Source organism: Budorcas taxicolor, chromosome 6 (genome assembly GCF_023091745.1).
Source record: "Budorcas taxicolor isolate Tak-1 chromosome 6, Takin1.1, whole genome shotgun sequence".
Taxonomy (NCBI): Eukaryota; Metazoa; Chordata; class Mammalia; order Artiodactyla; family Bovidae; genus Budorcas; species Budorcas taxicolor.
In genome coordinates this window covers 10973264-10994564 of record NC_068915.1, presented here as the reverse complement: position 1 = coordinate 10994564, position 21301 = coordinate 10973264, and the positions used below count along the sequence as shown (strand labels likewise).

The window sequence follows — 21301 nt, the reverse complement described above, 5'->3', positions numbered from 1 at the left end:
TATTTCATATTTTGTTATTTATTGGAAGTTGACAAAAATTTTAAAGTACACATAAAGAGGTTGACATACTGATAAACCATATTTAACAAAACTATCAGAAACTTGCTTTATGGAGCTGATATGTCCTGCTCATATTCTTAAAGAAGTTACATAGTTAACAAGCACTATAAGACTGGGAGGATACACACAGGTACATATGCGTGCATACACACACACACCTCTTACACATTTTTGATTAGTTAAAATGATTTTTAAGTTCTTATCTAATGGAATATCCAAATTTTGATACAAAAATTATAAACCCATGTAAGGCAAGAAGAAGCAATTTTAGTTGAGAGACTAAAAAATATACCCCATATCCATTTAAAAATTTGGACTTTGTGTTTTTTTTCCAGCCAAATTAAAAAAAAAATACAAATATTCTGATATTTTAAAATAATCTGTATTCCATATCATCTATGACTCTCTGTGGGTACAGATCAGCTCATATATAAATATACATATAAAATATTTTCAATATTTTACTTCATATCCTAGTATTGGTAGTTTATATACTAGTATTGGTAGTTGGATAATATTTAATAAGACCAGAATTCTTAAGATGGAAGAGCTAGGATATAAAGCTCCTGTTTTCCTACAAACTCCTTAACTTCCAACTCCATTTAAAAAAATCAAATTGGCAATAATACACTGAAGATTTAAAATGCTGAAAAACTGAATGAAACAACTCTTGCAACTTCACCTAACATATTTCATTAAATTGTGTTTTCAAGACCCAGGATCATTCTGCATATCTGATGTTTTAAACAAACACTTTTATTAATTTATTGTTTGATCACTAAATTAAAAATATATCCAACGCCAAGCAAACCATTAATAGTAATATCTATGTAGATAAGAAAATAGGCTTGAAGTAAATAAAATACATTTCTAAAAAGCTTTTCTTCTTTCTAGTATTACATGGTAAGAATTGAACAGAATAGCTATAAAGAGACAAATATCCAGATGTTTGGAAAAAATTACTTTTATGAATGTGATTAAATATACAAACACATATGCACATATAATATGTGTGTTTGGATGATTTATCAAAATCTAATGCTCGTAATGGAGGAATTTAATAGATCAAATTATATCTAATAATTTTTAATTTAAGCTTCACTATCATATGTTAAAGAGAAGGAAATGCCAACCCACTCCAGTGTTCTTGCCTGGAGAATCCCAGGGACGGGGGAGCCTGGTGGGCTGCCGTCTATGGAGTCACACAGAGTTGGACATGACTGAAATGACTTAGCAGCAGCAGCATCATATGTTAAAATATAGAAATGTATTAGATGAGCTTGGCCAAGGAACAAATTATGAATTAAAACTTTTATCTTAAATTTTCGTTTACTAGGATTACTAGGATCTTTTACTAAAGGACAGTCTAATTACAAAATATTTGATCAAATAAAACTATACAGAGAAGAGCAAACAATCTGTAAATATAAAGACCAATGGAAAATTTCAAGATCAAAAGTCAATATTAAGAGGCATTGTAGTATATATCAGGAGTAGTAGGAGTTTAGACTTCTAGAATTCAAATAACTTTCCTAATTTCCGGTTATGTAACTTCGAACACATTTTTTACTCTCAAACCATTTCTGTTAATTCTGTAAAATGGAGTAATAGAAGCACCATGACTCAGATTGTTTTGAGGATCTGAATTAAAATCTGTAGAATACTAAGAATAATATTTTGCATAGAGTCAGTAGTAAGAAAAGTTACTTTTTATTATTGTTGGTTTTCAACCTATTGCTTCATTGTTAAAATGTCCATTCTAACACATCAATCCCTTTCATTACTGTGACATCTCTATTATTTCATTTCTTTTTCTTTTTCAATCAAGTGATACAAGCAAATTAAATACAATGTGCTTAAATTATAAGACATCTTGGAGAAATTTCAAATTTTTCAAATCCAATCATGTTTTATTTCTGAAAAAAATCTGCATATAGTTTTGCAGTTTACATTTTGCATAAACTTTTAAACATTTCAGTTTAGTCCTATAAGGCTATTACTTTGGCTGACAATAAACATATCAATTACTTGAATGAATAGGTACAGCTGTTTCATGTGACTAGAAATTTTCTTCATAGCTACACAGATATATACATAAATTTAAATGCTCGCACGTGCACACACACACGCACACACACACACATCAGAATGGACAGGATTCAGATGTGAGATTCCTGTTTATCCAGCTGCCTAATGTGTTTTACAGTACTCCATATATATGCACACACACACACGTGTGTTTTCACTGTATATGTTTTTGTATGTATACACATGTATGCATTCATATATAAATAAATATATATTCAGGGTCCCCTTCACACCTTTTTTTTTCCTCCTTACTGTGCATAGAAATACTTTCATCTCTTCATAATGTTGATTCACCTGAGCCATTACTGTCACTGACAAACAGAACATTTTTTAACTGCTTGAATAGCATTAATGATATTAAACTGTATTATTGCTCTATTTATTTTTTCTTTCACTTGCATTTGAATAGCAGAGCAACATTATTAATACCATTGCAAATGGGAAAACAATATATTTGACAACGTTTTTGTGATGGCTTTGTTACTACAACAAGGTTTTTCAAGCTATGCTAAGTATTACAGAACTGCTTTTTAAGTTTGAATGAGCTAGTTATCCTAGTTATATATATATATATATGTATGTATGTATATATATATATATATATATCTTTTCTATGTTCTGCTTCCAATATAGGAAACAATTCTTTTTGCTTTCCTGTTAAATTTTACTACTTTGTTCTGAGATTTTAATACATAGTTTAACTTTACCCCCTCTTATGCACACCACCTATTTCTTTTATCTTTTTTTTTTTCACATTTTAAAACATTGAAATGCAGATGTGCTTCTCTATAGCAGAACACAGAGCTTTGAACTGATTTCTGCAGCTTTGAGGTAAGTGCAGCAGTGTTTAAATGTAGCATATTCTGAAGCAGTTTCAGTTTCAACATCTCTTTCAAATCCCTTTTCTCAGTAGTAATGATACAAAATGAAATCATACTCCACAGGAACTCCAAACTTTTTCTTAAGTAAAGCGATAAGAAAGACTTGCAATTAAATTACATTAACTAAGCAGGTAGCAAAAGTTAATTATGCTTTTTTATTTTGAAAATTGATTCATTGAGTCAGAACAGATGAGTAGCCAGCACTATGCAAAGTTCTCTAAGTTGCACACATGCACACACTCAAAATTGAATTTTTTGAGGCCAAGAACTAAGAATTTATATATTTTTCATATTAGCACATAGCACTGAACAGAAAATTATTAAAAGCTTAATGATATAATATAAACCTTAATAGTATAATGATGAGAACAGTCCAAAGTGCCTCTCCTCAACAATCAAAAAAAAAAAATCAATTGACTTCTAATTACAACAATAAGTACAGTAAGAACTGATCATCATCAAAGTGAAGAGATCAGAAATTAATTGGAAGTGATATTAAGCTGGGTATGAAATGACAAATATAATCTTAGAAAATAAACATATTTACCCCTTTGCTCACAGAATCCCAACCACATACCTATGGGCATCCAGACGTCTGTAGTATTATTTCACTTCATCAAACCTTATATTACCTTCACTAGGGAAGGGGTTCCATATGGTACACATGTGACTATATACGAATGTGATAGTTTACAATGAGAATTACAGAGAGATACATTTGGCTTTCCAATGAGCTGAGAACAAATACAGATATGCAGGGACCAAAGACAGCCCTGGAAGAATGTCAAAGTGGTAGACAACATTATTAACCTCTGGAATTCAGTGATTTTCCTTATAAACTCTCCTAAAGAGAACTTTTAAATAAACCGTCTCTCCTTTTACCACTTTTTCTAACTTAGCACTTCTTTGTGTTTCATCCAAATTTCTTTTTTTAAATAAAGGTACATTCAAATAGTTATTTTAGTTTCTGAAAAGTGAAAAAATGAAAGTGTTAGTTGCTCAGTTGTGTCTGACTCTTTGAGACCCCATGGACTAGTAGCCCACTAGACTCCTCTGTTAATAGGATTCTCCAGGCAAGAATACTGGAGTGGGTAGCCATTCCCTTCTCCAGGGGTTCTTCCCAACCTGGGGATTGAATCTGGGCCTCCTGAACTGCAGGCAGATTCTTTACCGTCTGAGCCAGCATGGAAATCAGTCACAAACATTTCGAAGTTTTCTAAGATTTTTAACTGACCAAGAAAAACAAATTCTACAAAGGCGCATAAGGAGCAGTCACAAGAAACCTTCAAACTTTTATAATAGTTCCTGGAACTCAGCCTTATTAGATTAGCTCGCTCTAAAGCTTCAGTATAGAAGCTACTTGGCTTGTCTATTCTTGAGTTATTCCCACCGCTGCTGCTGCTGCTGCTAAGTTGCTTCAGTCGTGTCCAACTCTGTGCAATCCCATAAGTGGCAGCCCACCAGGCTCCCCCATCCCTGGGATTCTCCAGGCAAGAACACTGGAGTGGGGTGCCATTTCCTTCTCCAATGCATGAAAGTGAAAAGTGAAAGTGAAGTCGCTCAGTCGTGTCCGACTCTTCGTGACGCCATGGACTGCAGCCTACCAGGCTCCTCCATCCATGGGATTTTCCAGGCAAGAGTACTGGAGTGGGGTGCCATTGCCTTCTCCGTGAGTTATTCCCACTAAGCCTCTAAAATTCTGTTATTTTAAGTGCTCTTGTCTTCCGTCAGATGTTTCTTTCATACTTATTCCTTATTTCCTTTAAAAATTTTTCTTTGTTGTTTATATCCTATAAATATGCTTGTTCAGTTCAGTTTAGTCACTCAGTCGTGTCTGACTCTTTGTGACCCCATGAATCGCAGCACGCCAGGCCTCCCTGTCCATCACCAACTCCCGGAGTTCACGCAAACTCATGTCCATCGAGTCAGTCAGTAATGCCATCCAGTCATCTCATCCTCTGTCGTCCCCTTTTCCTCCTGCCCCCAGTCCCTCCCAGCATCAGAGTCTTTTCCAATGAGGCAGCTCTTCGCATGAGGTGGCCAAAGTATTGGCGTTTTAGCCTCAGCATCAGTCCTTCCAAAGAACACCCAGGACTTTAGAATGGACTGGTTGGATCTCCTTGCAGTCTAAGGGACTCTCAAGAGTCTTCTCCAATAGTAAGTAATAAACATGATACGGTAATAGTGGCTATTTTGGTACACAAATCATTCAAATGAAATTCATTTATATTCCAGAATGTTGCCACACAGTTGTCAAGCAATGTCTTCCTATTTCATTCTGCAGAATTTGCTAGGTTATTTCTTTATTTGTGCCATTTGAAAAAAAAAAAATTCAAAATAAACACTTCTCAGTAGGGACATTCTTATGTCTTAATTTAGTATAACTTTTTGAAAGAGAGAACAATTTATGGTATTTCCATTATATTACTGTAACTTCTTTACACTGTGAAAATACAAAGTGTGTACTTTGAGAAGTCAAGGATGCAGTTTTTAAGCATCATAAAAGCTTTAATTGCAATTACGCAAACTATTACCGACAGTCTGATAAATTTAAAAACAAAATTTACATATTAGTTATGCAACAGAAACTACAATTTTATTTAAAGTACTCAAATGGGATAGAAATGTAACATTTGAAACACATCTGATAATTTACATTATATGTCTTTTAGTTCTTTGGCCCATTTTTTGATTGAGCCATTTATTTTTCTGGAATTGAGCTGCAGAAGTTGCTTGTATATTTTTGAGATTAGTTGTTTGTCAGTTGCTTCATTTGCTGTTATTTTTTCCCATTCTGAAGGCTGTCTTTTCACATTGCTTATAGTTTCCTTTGTTGTGCAGAAGCTTTTAAGTTTAATTAGGTCCCATTTATTCATTTTTGCTTTTATTTCCAATATTCTGGGAGGTGGGTCATAGAGGATCTTGCTGTGATTTATGTCAGAGAGTGTTTTGCCTATGTTCTCCTCTAAGAGTGTTATAGTTTCTGTTCTTACATTTAGATCTTTAATCCTTTTTGAGTTTATTTTTGTGTATGGTGTTATAAAGCGTTCTAGTTTCATTCTTTTACAAGTGGTTGATCAGTTTTCCCAGCACCACTTGTTAAAAAGTTTGCCTCCTTTGTCAAAGACAAGGTGTCCATAGGTGTGTGGCTTTATCTCTGGGCTTTCTATTTTGTTCCATTGATCTATATTTCTGCCTTTGTGCCAGTACCATACTGTCTTGATGACTGTGGCTTTGTAGTAGAGCCTGAAGTCAGGCAGGTTGATTCCTCCAGTTTCATTCTTCTTTCTCAAGATTGCTTTGGCTATTCAAGGTTTTTTGTATTTCCATACAAATTGTGAAATTATTTGTTCTAGCTCTGTGAAAAATACCATTGGTAGCTTGATAGGGATTGCAATGAATCTATAGATTGCTTTGGGTAGTATACTCATTTTCACTATATTGATTCTTCTGATCCATGAACATGGTATATTTCTCCATCTATTAGTGTCCTCTTTGATTTCTTTCACTGGTGTTTTATAGTTTTCTTTAGTTTCTTTAGGTAGATATATTGCTAAGTATTTTATTCTTTTTGTTGCAGTGGTGAATGGAATTGTGTCCTTAATCTCTCTATTTTCTCATTATTAGTGTATAGGAATGCAAGGGATTTCTGTGTGTTGATTTTATATCCTGCAACTTTACTATATTCATTGATTAGCTCTAGTAATTTTCTGGTAGAGTCTTTAGGGTTTTCTATGTAGAGGATCACATCATTTGCAAACAGTGAGAGTTTTACTTCTTCTTTTCCAATTTGGATTCCTTTTATTTATTTTTTTGCTCTGATTGTTGTGGCCAAAACTTCCAAAACTATGTTGAATAGTAGTGGTGAGAGTGGGCACCTTGTTCCTGACTTTACGGGAAATGCTTTCAATTTTTCACCATTGAGGATAATATTTGCTGTGGGTTTGTCATATATAGATTTTATTATGTTGAGGTATGTTCCTTCTATTCCTGCTTTCTGGAGAGTTTTTATCATAAATGGATGTTGAATTTTGTCAAAGGCTTTCTCTGCACCTATTGAGATAATCATATGGCTTTTATTTTTCAATTTGTTAATGTGGTTTATTACATTGATTGATTTGTGGATATTGAAGAAACATTTCTCTAAAGAAGACATAGAGATGGCTAACAAACACATGAAAAGATGCTCAACATCACTCATTATCAGAGAAATGCAAATCAAAACCACAATGAGGTACCATTTCACACCAGTCAGACTGGCTGCGATCCAAAAGTCTACAAGCAATAAATGCTGGAGAGGGTGTGGAGAAAAAGGAACCTTCTTACACTGTTGGTGGGAATGCAAACTAGTACAGCCACTATGGAGAACAGTTTGGAGATTCCTTAAAAAACTGGAAATAGAACTGCCTTATGACCCAGAAATCCCACTGCTGGGCATACACATCGAGGAAACCAGAATTGAAAGAGACACGTGTACCCCAATGTTCATCGCAGCACTGTTTATAATAGCCAGGACATGGAAGCAACCTAGATGTCCATCAGCAGATGAATGGATAAGAAAGCTGTGGTACATATACACAATGGAGTATTACTCAGCTGTTAAAAAGAATACAATTGAATCAGTTCTAATGAGGTGTATGAAAATGGAGCCTATTATACAGAGTGAAGTAAGCCAGAAAGAAAAACACCAATACAGTATATTAACGCATATATATGGAATTTAGAAAGATGGTAACGATAACCCTGTATGTGAGACAGCAAAAGAGAACAGATGTATATAGAACAGTCTTTTGGACTCTATGGGAGAGGGAGAGGGAGAGGGAGGGATGATTTGGGAGAATGGCATTGAAACATGTATAATATCATATATGAAACGAGTCGCCAGTCCAGGTTCGATGCAGGATACAGGATGCCTGGGGCTGGTGCACTGAGAGGACCCAGAGGGATGGTACGGGGAGGGAGGTGGGAGGGGGGTTCAGGATGGGGAATACATGTATACCTGTGGCGGATTCATGTTGATGTACGGCAAAACCAATACAATATTGTAAAGTAATTAGCCTCCAATTAAAATAAATAAATATATATTTAAAAAATAAATAAATTTTATGTCTTGATTGTGGGAGAAACAGAGAACAAATTGCGAGGGTCCATCTTATATATTATTAAATATTGTTTCAGGGGCTAGTATATATTTGGGATTTTGTGTGACAAGGACTAATACATTTTTTTTTCCCCAGAAGCAATATTTCATATGAACATGTTTCCTCAGACCCTCAAAATGTTACCTTTCCTTTAATTGCACATCAAATACAGCATGTATAAATGCAAGAATTCATTAAAATAATTAAACAAATTAGGCAAACTATAACTTATAAACAAAGTGAGCTAATTTTATCCTTTAAGTTAGCATTTTAAGTGATTTTCAATTGAGTGTAGCTCAGCTGGTAAAAAAATCTGCCTATAATGCAGGAGACCCTGGTTCAATCCCTGGATGGGGTAGATCTGCTGGAGAAGGAATAGGCTACACACTCCAGTATTCTTGAGCTTCCCTGGTGGCTCAGCTGGTAAAGAATCCACCTGCAATGTGGGAGACCAGGGTTCAATCCCTTTGGGAAGATCCCCTGAAGAAGGGAACAGCTACCCACTCCAGTATTCTGGCCTGGAGAACTCCAAGGAGAGAGGAGCCTGGCAGGATATGACTGAGCAACTTTCATTTTTCATACTGAAATAAGATTTTGGAATATCATGTTTTAAGAATATGTGAGGACTTCCCTGTGGTGGTCCAGTGGTTAATAATCCACCTGCCAATGCAGGGGACACAGGTTCAATTGCTGGTCCAGGAAGATCCCTTATATTGCAGAGCAACTAAGCCTGTGTACCAAAACTACTGAAGCTTGTGTGCCTGGAGTACACACTGCACAAGAAGGAAAGCCACTTCAATAAAAAGCTTGTGTACCACAGCAAAGCATTAACTTTAATGACGGTTACTAGACTTATTGTGGTGATCATTTTGTAAAGCATGCAAATATCAAATCACAAGGTAGTATACCTGAAACTCACATAATATTACATATCAACTATATTTCAATTAAAAGAAGAATTTTTAAAAGAGTAGTGGGTAGAAATTATCAATCCCAGCAAAGAGCTAGAGAGCAAAACTCAGAGTATTCATAAAAAGTGATGGGTTGAATGAAAATAAAACACAATGCCTATGACTGCCTTAACAGCTTAATCTGTTATCTGAATAATAATAATAACAACAACAACAATAATATATTCTACCTGCTACAAGACTTTATAACCAAGGTGCTCTTCTCCATGATAATTTGATATATTTCCAAATATACTGAGTATTTCTACAGGGAGTATAAAAGGAGCAAGTTTTTCTTTGTTTTTCTTGTCAGTCATTCTTCAGATATAAAACCATTTGTAGTATATTTCAGTGATTATTATTAACAGCACTGTGGCCTAGGCTAAAGTGGCTTATTATACTCTGAACCAATTAATCAGCTAATTAATTAATCACTATTTAGATAATCACAGAGAATGACAAAATATATAAAACCAATCAGAAAACATTCCCTGTTTACCCCTGGGGCTTTTAAGGCATTAACCATAAGATTGAAGGGCTCTAATAGAGGTTGTTTTCTACTTTGTTGGGAGGTGTCCAGCTTGGTTGCCCTCACCAAAGTATTTTCTAATATCTCCTCTTTCCCATGGAGACAGTTGTTACATCTGAAGCATCAAAATGGAGCTGCATGGACTGTAATTGTGTACTTTCCTGGTGTGTCAAGAGACTGCTCTCTGCTCAGTAATTATTTTACACTGTGAACTAACAAAATGAGCACTCAAGTTAGTGTTAGATCCATTACGATCTAGCTTGTTTTGAGTGTGAATGAATTTGGGACACGTCTAATTTTAAATTAAAATTGAATTTATATATGAAAAGCTTTAAAAATGTCCTAAACAGAAAATTATTATACTTGGTAATAAATCTTTTTTAATATGCTTTTTAAAGTAATGATTATTGTTTGATATGCTGAAAGTAGGTTTAAATGAAAGTATGCTTCTAAAAGCCTTGTTTCTAACAAAAAAGAGCCACATACACAATAAATGATGTCACCAAGAAAATAAATATGTAAAAAATAAATAAAATGCTCTGAGTAGACTATAATTTCTGGGTAAAATAACTAAAAATGAAGCTTTAGCTTCTTTGTTCATTTAATACTCAACTCCTACATATCATTGCACATGATATGTTTATGAGGGATATTTATGAGACAGCATCATTTGGTACATGTCACAATCAAGTTAGGAGGGGATCCTATTGCAATTCTTGTTAATCAAAGGTTCATAAATAAGAAGGAAACAATTTCAAAACACCAAATTCCCAATGAAAGATTGTGCTTTCTCTGCTGCATGAACAGTGTTGTTTCCAGTTAGGCATTCTTTTAATTTTTCTGAGGACTACCAATATTTACTGTTTTAGGCTTTCTTCCCCATACCAAGTGAGAGGTTGAGGGGACTCTTATATCTGAATGTCTCATGTTAAGGCAGTAGACCTTAAACCAAACTCCTCATCTTCCTAGCACCATTTCCTCTGTCCGATTCTGCATGTTTATGGACACACCCAGGCTAAAACCCATTTGCACCTTCTTTTCTGCTCCTTCATTGATCATGTGCCCAAGACCTGTCAATTCTACATGGTCTCTCCCATTCTCCCCTTTTTATCCTGACTGTCACCAAGCTGTGTCAATCTAACCGGCCAAGCTCTGTCCTAGCAACTTTCTGTCCTTATCTCATTCAGTGCTCACAACAACTCTGAGAATTATGTTGGTTTACATTGTTTACACAGATCTGCAATTGGAGAACTGGATAAGTTTCCAAACATGTTAAAGGTTGACTAGTAAGAATAGATGCCCAGAATGAAACCCTAACAAGGCATTGGATTCTAAAAGGAAGCTTAAAGGTTCAGGACAAAATAGTCTGTGTTTGCTCCGCTACTTATTAGGTAGATGAGTATTGATACTGCTAAGCCTCATTTTATTCATTCAGAAAATATACAAAATATTTCTTCTCAATGTTGTTTTATTAAATGATATGCGCTTTGTGCTCAGTTGCCCAGAGGTGTCCAACTGTTTGTGACCCCAAGGATAGAAGCCTGCCAGGCTCCTCTGTCCATGAGATTTCCCAGCAAGAATTTTGAAGTGGGTTGCCATCTCCTACTCCAGGAGATCTTCCCTACCCAGGAATCCAACTCGTGTCTCTTGCATCTTCTACACTGCATGCCAATTCTTTACCTCTGAGCTACCAGGGAAGCCCCCGTTAAATGATATGCTGCCTGTTAATGGTCAGCCCAGTGCTCAGTGTCTTTTAATATCTTAAATAAGTGCTATTTTAAAACATGCATAATAATTATTATGTCCATCTTGTTGTAATTGGCTCTTTTACAGATCTTCTCAAAAGCATCTCCCTGACTCAAATAATATACTTTTCTTCAACCCTAGATCTGATCATGTCACTTTCTGGCTTAAAATCTTCAATGATTCAAATGGCATCCTGCCCAGAGAGCTCCATAATATGGCCACAAAAAAATCTTCAGCATTTAGTTCCACTACTATTTCTTATTTACTCTATCATCCAACTAACACAAGCAACATGCCATTTGTCCTGATAGTCTCAGCCATATCTTAGCTTGGGCTGACCTACTGGCCAAGAATCTACTTCCCCATCTTGATTTGCTACAGTTCTGTCAAATCATCACAGAAGACTCAAGCGTCACCTCCTCCAAGAAATCTCCCTAATTACTAGAAGAAATATTGTTGCTCTTTCTTTGTTCTCATTGTCCATAGTAACTTTGTCATGGCATATATTGTATTTTGCCTTGTAATGTTGATAATTACGAATGTCTTACTTATACTACTGAAATCAAGAGCCAGATATTTCACATATTTGTGTAAATTCTATAATGAAGAATAATATATAGAACTCATGGGTGAGAAATAAATGATGTGAGCACTGAATTAGAGTGCATTAAGGTAATATACAAACTGCAAGTGTGTTTAATTGAATACTCAATTTTGAAGAGATATTACTGGTGTATATTGTTATCCTTTTTTTCATTCATATCATTTAAATATGTACTTTTACATAATTGGTGTGATTTTTTTTAAGTGGAGACAAACCGTATTTGCTTCCATAAAGGAATTTTTTTTGGAATAATACTTTTTCCTTTCATTGACAAAGTTAAATGTATGACCACTTGAAAGGATTCAGAAGAAAAAAAAATGTAGGATATTTATATTGAGATTTTAAATGGAGGAAGAAAAATTATTATTACATATATACTGTATAGTGGCTGCCTTCTTCTAAGAGTACTCAAGTCATTATTGACTTTGCCAAAATATTCATAGGTAGCTTCTCTTTCCAGTCAAGCCAAACTGTACTTACAAAAACATTTTAAATGCATTTCAGACGGTGAAGTGTCTGCCTACAATGCAGGAGACCCAGGTTCGATCCCTGGGTTGGGAAGATCCCCTGGAGAAGGAAATAGCAACCCACTCCAGTACTCTTGCCTGGAAAATCCCAAGGATGGAGGAGCCTGGTAGGCTGAAGTCCATGGGGTCACAAGAGTCAGACACGACTGAACGATTTCACTTTCTTTCTTTAATATTCATAGCAGCATTATTTACAACTTCCAAGATATGGAAGCTACCTAAATGTCCTAAATGTCTATCAACAGATGAATGAATAAAGTAGATGTGATGTATATATATAGACACATACACACAGTGGGAAACTACTCAGCCACAAGAGAGAATGGAATTTTTCCATTTGCAGCAACATGAATGGACTTGGACGGTATTATGATAATTGAAATTAGTCAGAAAAAGACATACTTTATGATATCATGTATATGTGGAATCTGAAATACACAACAAATGTGAATATAAAATAAAGAAGCAGAAACAGATAAAGAGAGCAAATTAGTGGTTTACAGTGGGGAGGGGAGTGAGGGACAATAACGGTGGGGAGTGGGAGGTATAAACTGTTGGTTATAAGGTAGGCTCAAGGATGTACTGTACAACATGGGGAACAGAACCAAAATTTTGTAATTCTTGTAAAGGGAAAGTAAACTTTAAAAAGCTGTATAAGCATTTTAAAAAACAAAATAGAAAATTACCCAGCTGAAAAATAAATGAAATAAAACATTGGAATTGACAGTAATTTTCTCTATGTTTATATAGAAAATGGATCATTCCTATTATAAACCTTTGGTAGTATCTGTTTTTCTTTTTGAGCTAACTGAGTGTCTTCAAATGGTACATCGACTTTTTTGCACCTGGGCATCTTAAGTAAGCTCTAAATGCATTTCTTCCCTGGACGTTTAGAGTCTGAGTCAGTGTCAGGGCTGAAGCTTTACACGTCTTGCTAATGGGCCCTCTCTGCGTTAGAGGACTGTTGTTGTGACTGAGTTGTTGCCTTCTGAGGTCTCTGTCATGCTCTCTGCTAAACTCCATGATGTCAAACCCCATGCTTCCTCTATGCCCAGGCCTATGTGCTTTTTTTTCTTTCTTTCTTTTTTTTTTTTTTTTAATTTTTTCAGAAAGAAGACATGCCCACAAACCCTGACCCACTCATTCTTGCCATGAAGTATCTTGAGAACTGCCTGTCCTGATCTGCCTGAGCCACTGCCTAGGTCTGATGCTACACTTGCTGAGTGCACACTGACTCATCTGCCTAGAAACTGCCCAGGAACTTTGAAATGATGCTTGCTTGATTCTGACGGGCCATCCACCCAGTTCCTGCTGCCTAGACTGTTCTCTTTTGCTAAATTTATACTGCCTGATGATGTATCATATCTGGATTCCATCTATCACATACCAACATTTTCTTTCAGCCTCCTCTTTATAATTGTGACTCCAAAGATATCAAGGATTCTTTTAAAAATGCTTTTCTATTAATTTGTCAAATATAACAAACCCATTTCAATGTTAGTTGAATGTTAGTAAGCGAATCTTTTCAATTACCAATGTAGCCCCCTCATAATCTGTGTAGATGTTTATAGCATCAATAATTTTCTATTTTCTTACATCACTTCTTTAGGTATCATGGAATTTTTTTTTTCTGCATCTCATCTAACCCTTATTAAAAACAATAACAAAAGTTTCAAATTCTAGGATAGATTTCTTCTTTTCTGCCCATAGTAATCGGCCTTCTATTAAACATGGTAATTCTTACAAAAATTTGAACTAGGATTTTATTTAGATATTTACATTAATAATGGAAACCTCAAATACTTTTATGAGATCATTTTCTTATTGAAAGAGAGTTTTCAAGTAGGTAGTGGAACTAATCAAAACTCATTTCCCTGAACTTCAAGACCCTCTATTAAGTGGTTCCTTTATATCTATTAATTTAACTTCTCCATTTTAGGCATTTAATTTGCACAATTTATTACCTTTGTGTTATAAATCTTTGAACATAGGGTTTTCAATGTAGGAAATATATAGTTATTTAAATGTGTAAAAAATCTAAATTAAGACATTAGTAAATTGCTTTATCCGGATAAAACTTTAACAACAGTCTAGGTACAGATCAATTAAAAGCATTATGTGGGGGAAAAAGTAAAATGAATCAGCCTATTAACCACTTATTTTGGACTTCAGGTTTACAACAGAGATTTTTTTCCCACTAGTTTTGTCTCTCATTAAAAATATACATATAACTTGTTTAAAGACAAAGCTCATATCTATCCTTAAATTATTGTTTTTTAAGGTCTTAAATAGTAAGTCAGTTCTGAGACTAATTAGTTCTGTACTTATCAGTTAAAAAACAGTATAATAATTGTCAGTATAATATTTTTATATTATGTCTAAGGTTTCCTGTTATGTATGTTGGGACATAATTAGATGTATCAGAAAAATTGCTTCACCACCTAATTTTGGAGTTGACTCATGTACACAAAAGTGCTAAGTGACAGTTAAGGATAGTTGGTTATTCAGCGACTCAGTTTCAGCTTAAGGTCACCATCTGCTGGGGTCGTTAGACCATGTGTCACCTTCTCAAAAGAAGTGGAACTTGAGGGACTTTCCTGGTGGCTCAGTGGTAAAAAACCCACCTGCCAATGTAGGGGACAGGAGTTTGATCCCAGTCTGAGAGGATCTCACATGCCAGGCAACAACTAAGTCTGTGCACCACACCTCTTAGGCCTGTGCTCTAGAGCCTGGGAGCTGCCACTACTGAGCCTGCCTGCCACAACTACTGAAGCCCAGGTGCTCTGGAGCCTGTGCTCCACAGCAAGAGCGGCATTGGAGTGAGAAGCCCACGCACCACAACTACAGAGTAGCCCCGACTTGCCACAACAGGAGAAGAGCCAGCAACAAAGATCTAGCACAGCCAAATTAATTAATTCATCAAATAAAAAATAATAATTATGTAAAAAAGAGAAGCTGCACTTGAGATAGCTTTTGAAATATGGGTAGATTCAAGGAAAGTATTTTAGTCAAGGCTTAGAAGCTGTGAAAAGAGGTGAAAACTAAACATAAGCAATCCACAACAGAGGAAGAGACAGTGGACTAGCCTAACAAATAGTGTATATTGAGAAGTAGCCAGAATAAATGTGTTGTAAAGGTAAACTGAGCTGGATCACATATGACTTTAAAATAAATTTGGATTTCTCAGGCAGTTAATTTCTTAAATATACTCCAGTAGCCATGTATGGGTGTGAGAGTTGGGCTATAAAGAAAGCTGAGCGCCGAAGAATTGATGCTTTTGAACGGTGGTGTTGGAGAAGACTCTTGAGAGTCCCTTGGACTGCAAGGAGATCCAACCAGTCAATCCGAAAGGAAATCAGTCCTGAACATTCATTGGAAAGACTGATGCTGAAGCTGAAACTCCAATATTTTGGCCGCCTGAGGCCAACTGACTCATTGGAAAAGACCCTGATGCGCGGAAAGATCGAAGGCGGGAGGAGAAGTGGGCGACAGAGGATGAGATGGTTGGATGGCATCAGTAACTCAATAGACATGAGCTCTATTGAGTTGGTGATGGACAGGGAGGCCTGGTGTGCTGCAGTCCATGGGGTAGCAAAGAGTCAGACATGACTGAACTTAGAACTTATATACAGTAAATATCCAGTGACTAAATGGATGCATTTTCTCAACAAATGTAAAGACATATAAAAATGCTAATAATGAGGTTTGCTTGCCAACAGAGAAAATAATGTCAGGTCAACAGAATTGATGAAAGCAACAGAACTATTGGTAGCATCAATAATAAGTTTCATTTTGTTGCCAGTGTGAAAGCCTACATTCACCATGATTTTAAAAACCTGCATCAAGAAAGAGCAATTATTCTGTCTTAAGGAAACTATGAAAAAAGAACATATCTTCTCAGTTCTCTCAAATTTCTATGGGTATGTGTGTGCGCTAATTTGCTTCAGTTTTATCTGGGCTTCCCTGATAGCTCAGTTGGTAAAGAATCCACCTGCAATGCAGGAGATCTGGGTTTGATTCCTGGGTCAAGAATATCTGCTAGAGAAGGGATAGGCTACCCCCTACAGTATTCTTGGGCATCCTTTGTGGCTCAGCTAGAAAAGAATCTGCCTGCAATGTAGGAGACCTGGGTCCAATCCCTGGGTTTGGAAGATACCCTGGAGAAGGGAAAGGCTACCCATTCCAGTATTCTGGGCTGGAGAAATCCATGGACTGTATAGCCCATGGGGTTGCAAAGAGTCAGACAGGACTGAGCAACTTTCACTTCATTTCACTTCACTTGTCTGACTCCAGGCTCCTCTGTCCATGGGATTCTTCTGGCAAGAATACTGGAGTGGGTTGCCATGCCCTCCTCCAGGGGATCTTCCCAACCAAGAGATCAAACCCACATCTCTTACGTCTCCTGCATTGGCAGACCGGTTCTTTACCACCAGTGCCATCTGGGAAGCCCTTCTATGATTATATCAAGTGTTATAACCAAGGATAAAATATTATTCATAGAAATCGGTTAGTGGGCTGCAAGAAGACTGAAAATTAAATGTTTAATAATCAGAATGGCCCTTTATTATTTTACCTTTCTCTAAAATCTGCATAATTATCTAACTGATATCACTTTGGTAATGAATGTTATCTACATATAATTAAGGGCTTTCCTGATGGCTCAGATGGTAGAGTCTGCCTGAAATGCAGGAGACCCAGGTTCAGTGAAACTAAACATAAGCAAGAAATAATAAGTTCAAGTGTATAAGGCATCATCCTCTAAAGCCGAAGGTCAGCATGCTAAGAGTGCTTTAGATTTACAGGAAGTGCTTTGTGATTGCCTTGAGGACCATACACAAACAAACCATGACAATATTTTCTGACTTCATCCATAGGTAATATTTCACAATCTTTAGAAATACAATTAGTTTCTGGAAGTTTCTATACATTAAATTTATCTGATATCTTGAATTTTTTAGTTTTTAGATGAAATTTTATTAACAATCAGATGACAGTTACTCTAACTGTCTTAGCTTGATTTTGCTTGCCTTAGAAAAGGACATATTAATTTCTATCTCAGTGACTGAAACGACTTAGCAGCAGCAGCAGCAGCAGCAGCAGCAGCAGCAGCAGCAGCAGCAGCAGTGACTTTGGTCAGAGAAGGGCACAATGAAATGCAAATTTCTAAAGAAAAACAACTAGATATACTGTAGTTTATCTAGTTTATGTAGTTTATCTGGCAGAACCATTTAGTAGAAAGAATATAGACTGAAAAACCTGATTGTTATCACTGCACCAAATTCTATGCCATAAAAATACTAACTCTTCAGCAGTTTGATCCAGAATCTTTATCTCAAAATGAGAAAAATGGCTCAAATAATAATATGCTAATATATTTTTTGTCCATAGAGTGAGGTGGTGCTACAGACAAGGCTGTGTTTGAATTTACTCTTAATTACTCCCAGCTTTATGCCCCAGTCTAATTGTGAGAGTGGCTGGGGAGGCTCCTATCACACACATAACCAACAGTTTTCAAACGAAACCCTCCAGCTTTCCTCAAACTGTCCTGTGGAGGAACAGAAGAGCTCTACTCTCTAATTTGGAATAATATAGAAAAATCTCACCAGCCATCCAATACCCTCGCTCTGGAAAATTCAGACATTTTCAGGGAGAATGGACTTCTCCTCACATAATAGTGTGTAATGAAATGTTATACTGCCAGAAAAGGAACATGAGGACGAAGTACTGGGAGAATGCAGAACTTTTCTATGGACAGTTCAAGATTATTCACCATAAAATAATTTTTACCCAAAAAATAATAGTCAAAGAAGAAATCAAATGCCCAAGAGTAAAAGTATCACTTTTATATTGAAAGACAGCATTTCCTTATTGACTTATAAGTAACCCAACATGTTACTTCAGTCCCAATCAAGTTTCTGATATTCTTTGATTAATAGTTCTGAGAGAGAACCAGATACAACACCAAAAGAGCCAAAAAAGAGGATTTTCTTCAAAGTGACACTTACCCTGGGCACCTGTGAGTGTGAGTGTATGTGTATGTAGGATATAAAAATAGTAAACAAATGCACAGTTATACACACTATATGATTATCTGCCTGTGGCATTGTCCAGACTTTGTCAAATTTCAGTATTCTGTTATTTTGTTTGGGGTTATGTCACTCAAAAAGTCATCAGTAATCCTTGAAAATTATATGAGCAGTGGTAAACAGCTATCTGTTTTTCTATTGAGAATAAGTGATATAGTTGAATTAGAGCTGAAAAATTTGTTAAGAGTTATAAAGAAGTTTTTCAATTCATATAGCTTATTAGATTAAAATTAGGAAAATGTTTTCAGGATTTCAGAAAAGGAATCACTCAGAAAACTATTTGCACGACATCAACTTGCCTTAAGTTTATGATTTTAAAATTAAAATAAAAGTAGAATTTATACTAACTAAAAGACATAGTAAAGACTCAAAATGTAAAAAACAAAACAAAACAAAAACAAAAACAGAAAATCTAGCTAGGATTCAAGACGGATCACTTAATCTCTTTATAACAATGTCCAAAGTGAGATATTTCATTATAATGGTCATAAAGTATTAGGATGGATAGAAAAGCTGTTATTTTGAAGTAGTATTGAGGTTTCATCTTTGAAGGATAAAACGCCTAATAGCAGAAATTCAAAAAAAGATGATATGATCTTAACAATCTCGTTAGTTTTTTATTCTAAGCTGTGCCCTATTATTTTTGTATATGTTTGCTAAAATCATTTGCTCACAGAATGAATTTAATTATATATAAAACAAGATAGTCACAAGTGAGAATATTGAATCAAGATAATAAAAAAAAGGAATTTTTCTCAGAATTACTTGCCCAAACTAGTAAAATATGTTTGGCTTTTTCTTTATCTGATAGAAATCACAGGGTGAATTTGTTATACTGCAGTCAACTTGATCATAATTTAGAAGTACTCCCAGTAACACTGTTACCTAAAGTGATGTGATAATAGAGGGTAGCCTCCTGAAGCTAAGTTTAATACTACATTCCCTATAAAACTATTTTTCTTGATATCAATATTTACAAGTATATGAACACTTCATATAGGCAGGTGCTAAGCTTACTTGTTATAGAAAAGACTTGGACTGCTTCTCTATCCTATATTTCAAGCACCTTTGTCAAACCCACGTAGGGCGGGAGAATCCATCCAGTGATGGATTTTCATGACTGTATTCATCTCTTTGCTACAAACTGCAACATGTGTGGAGTAAAGAAGGCTGTTCTATGGGGTACTGGCTCCAACAGGCAAAGCCTAAGAGACCAAGTGATTAAGATCAAAGAAACTTTGGGGTATTTGAGTTTTATGCCCTTCAGAAGCATTCAGGAGTGTGTAAGGAATGGAGGAATGGTTAAGGTTTAGTTCAAGGTTCGTTTTTGTTTTTTTTTTTTTTTTTTTTTTTAATGTTTACTTTCTCTCAGACTTACTGCATCTTAAATTTTTGAGTAATTTGGAATCTAAAATATTCAAAATGGTATTTTATCAATACCACAGAGTTAGTGAAAGAAAAATAATGATGCTATTTATAAATGTTCTTACCTTCACATCTTTGACATTCATCCTTGTTCCTTCCTTCCCAACAAAGATGTCATCAATGTCCACAAGGATATACCTGTCCAAAGACAAGGTCAGCCTCTTCCCTGACAGGAAGGAGATGGCATCTATGAAGATGAGCTTGTGCAGCCAAAAGTTTAAGTTGTTGCCAAAAAGAACTCGCTGAATTCCATCATGCAGACCCAGATCCTGAATCACCGTCGCATAGAGTTGTTTGCCCGACAAGGATGAAAGGGATTTTTCTGTCTGTAATTCAGTTAAAAGCACAGGCTGGTAGGTTGAATGATTATATTGGAAAATTGTCCAGTCTTCCCCAGGAAGAGGACCTTTCTCAACCTTGGGGGCTTTGGTAACATGCAGCAAAGGAGAATGAGGGTTGACGAAACAGTCCTTTAGAGCTAGATTATTGAAAAGGTTTAATGGAAAACCTTTTAATTGTGTACTTGGTGAGCTATTTTCATTGGCTTTATGAAAACCAATTATACTAACACTGTATTCCACACAGTATTTTTCTAAGAGCTCTCGATTCCATGAGTCCATGCTGACATACTTCAGAATATTTTCATAAATAACTAAAATATATTTTCCTTTGCCATTGTCTGTGAGAGGAGGTATATCTCCCTTGCCAGGGGCAATGACCATGTGGTGCTGAAATCGGCTGGACTCCAAGATAGCAATAATATCTTGCCCAAGTTGAGAGTATTGGCTCTCCACAAACAGGAGGACAATAGGGTCAGTTTTGGATGTATCAATAGGTTTAACTGTCTTCAGCTCCATTGACCGGTAAGGTAGGATTTTAACATCAGTACATCCTGCTTCTGCAGTACTCTCAATAAGTGTCATTTCCTGTTTATAGCCAGAGTAGAGGAAATAGGCAGAGATGACAATGCTCACCAAGCAAAAGGTAGCTAAGAGAACAATCAATGTTCGAAAACTTCTCCGAAGCTTCACAATAAGATTCATTTTTTAAAAATGCGGCTTTGGAAGCTTTTTCCAATCTACTTTCCTAAAGTGCCATCATGAATAAAGTATGAGATGGTACAAATGCCACTTCCCAAATGTTCATGTAACCATTGCAAACCATGTAAAATGCGTGATGGGATCTCAAGCAAGTTAAAGTAATAGAACAGTGAACCAGGAAAGAAAAAGTTGAAGAGATTTTGAATATGTCCAATACCAAAGAT

At 35.7% G+C, this 21301-nt stretch overlaps 1 protein-coding gene across 1 annotated transcript in view; it reads right to left on the bottom strand.

Moving 5' to 3' along the window:
• LOC128049737 (bifunctional heparan sulfate N-deacetylase/N-sulfotransferase 4) overlaps positions 1-21080 on the bottom strand; it is a 281519-nt gene extending 260439 nt beyond the window's left edge. Inside the window, exon 1 of the mRNA XM_052642048.1 lies at positions 20103-21080. Coding sequence (XP_052498008.1) covers positions 20103-21080 — 978 coding nt within the window. The remainder of the gene's footprint in view (positions 1-20102) is intronic.
• Positions 21081-21301: the final 221 nt, after the last annotated feature.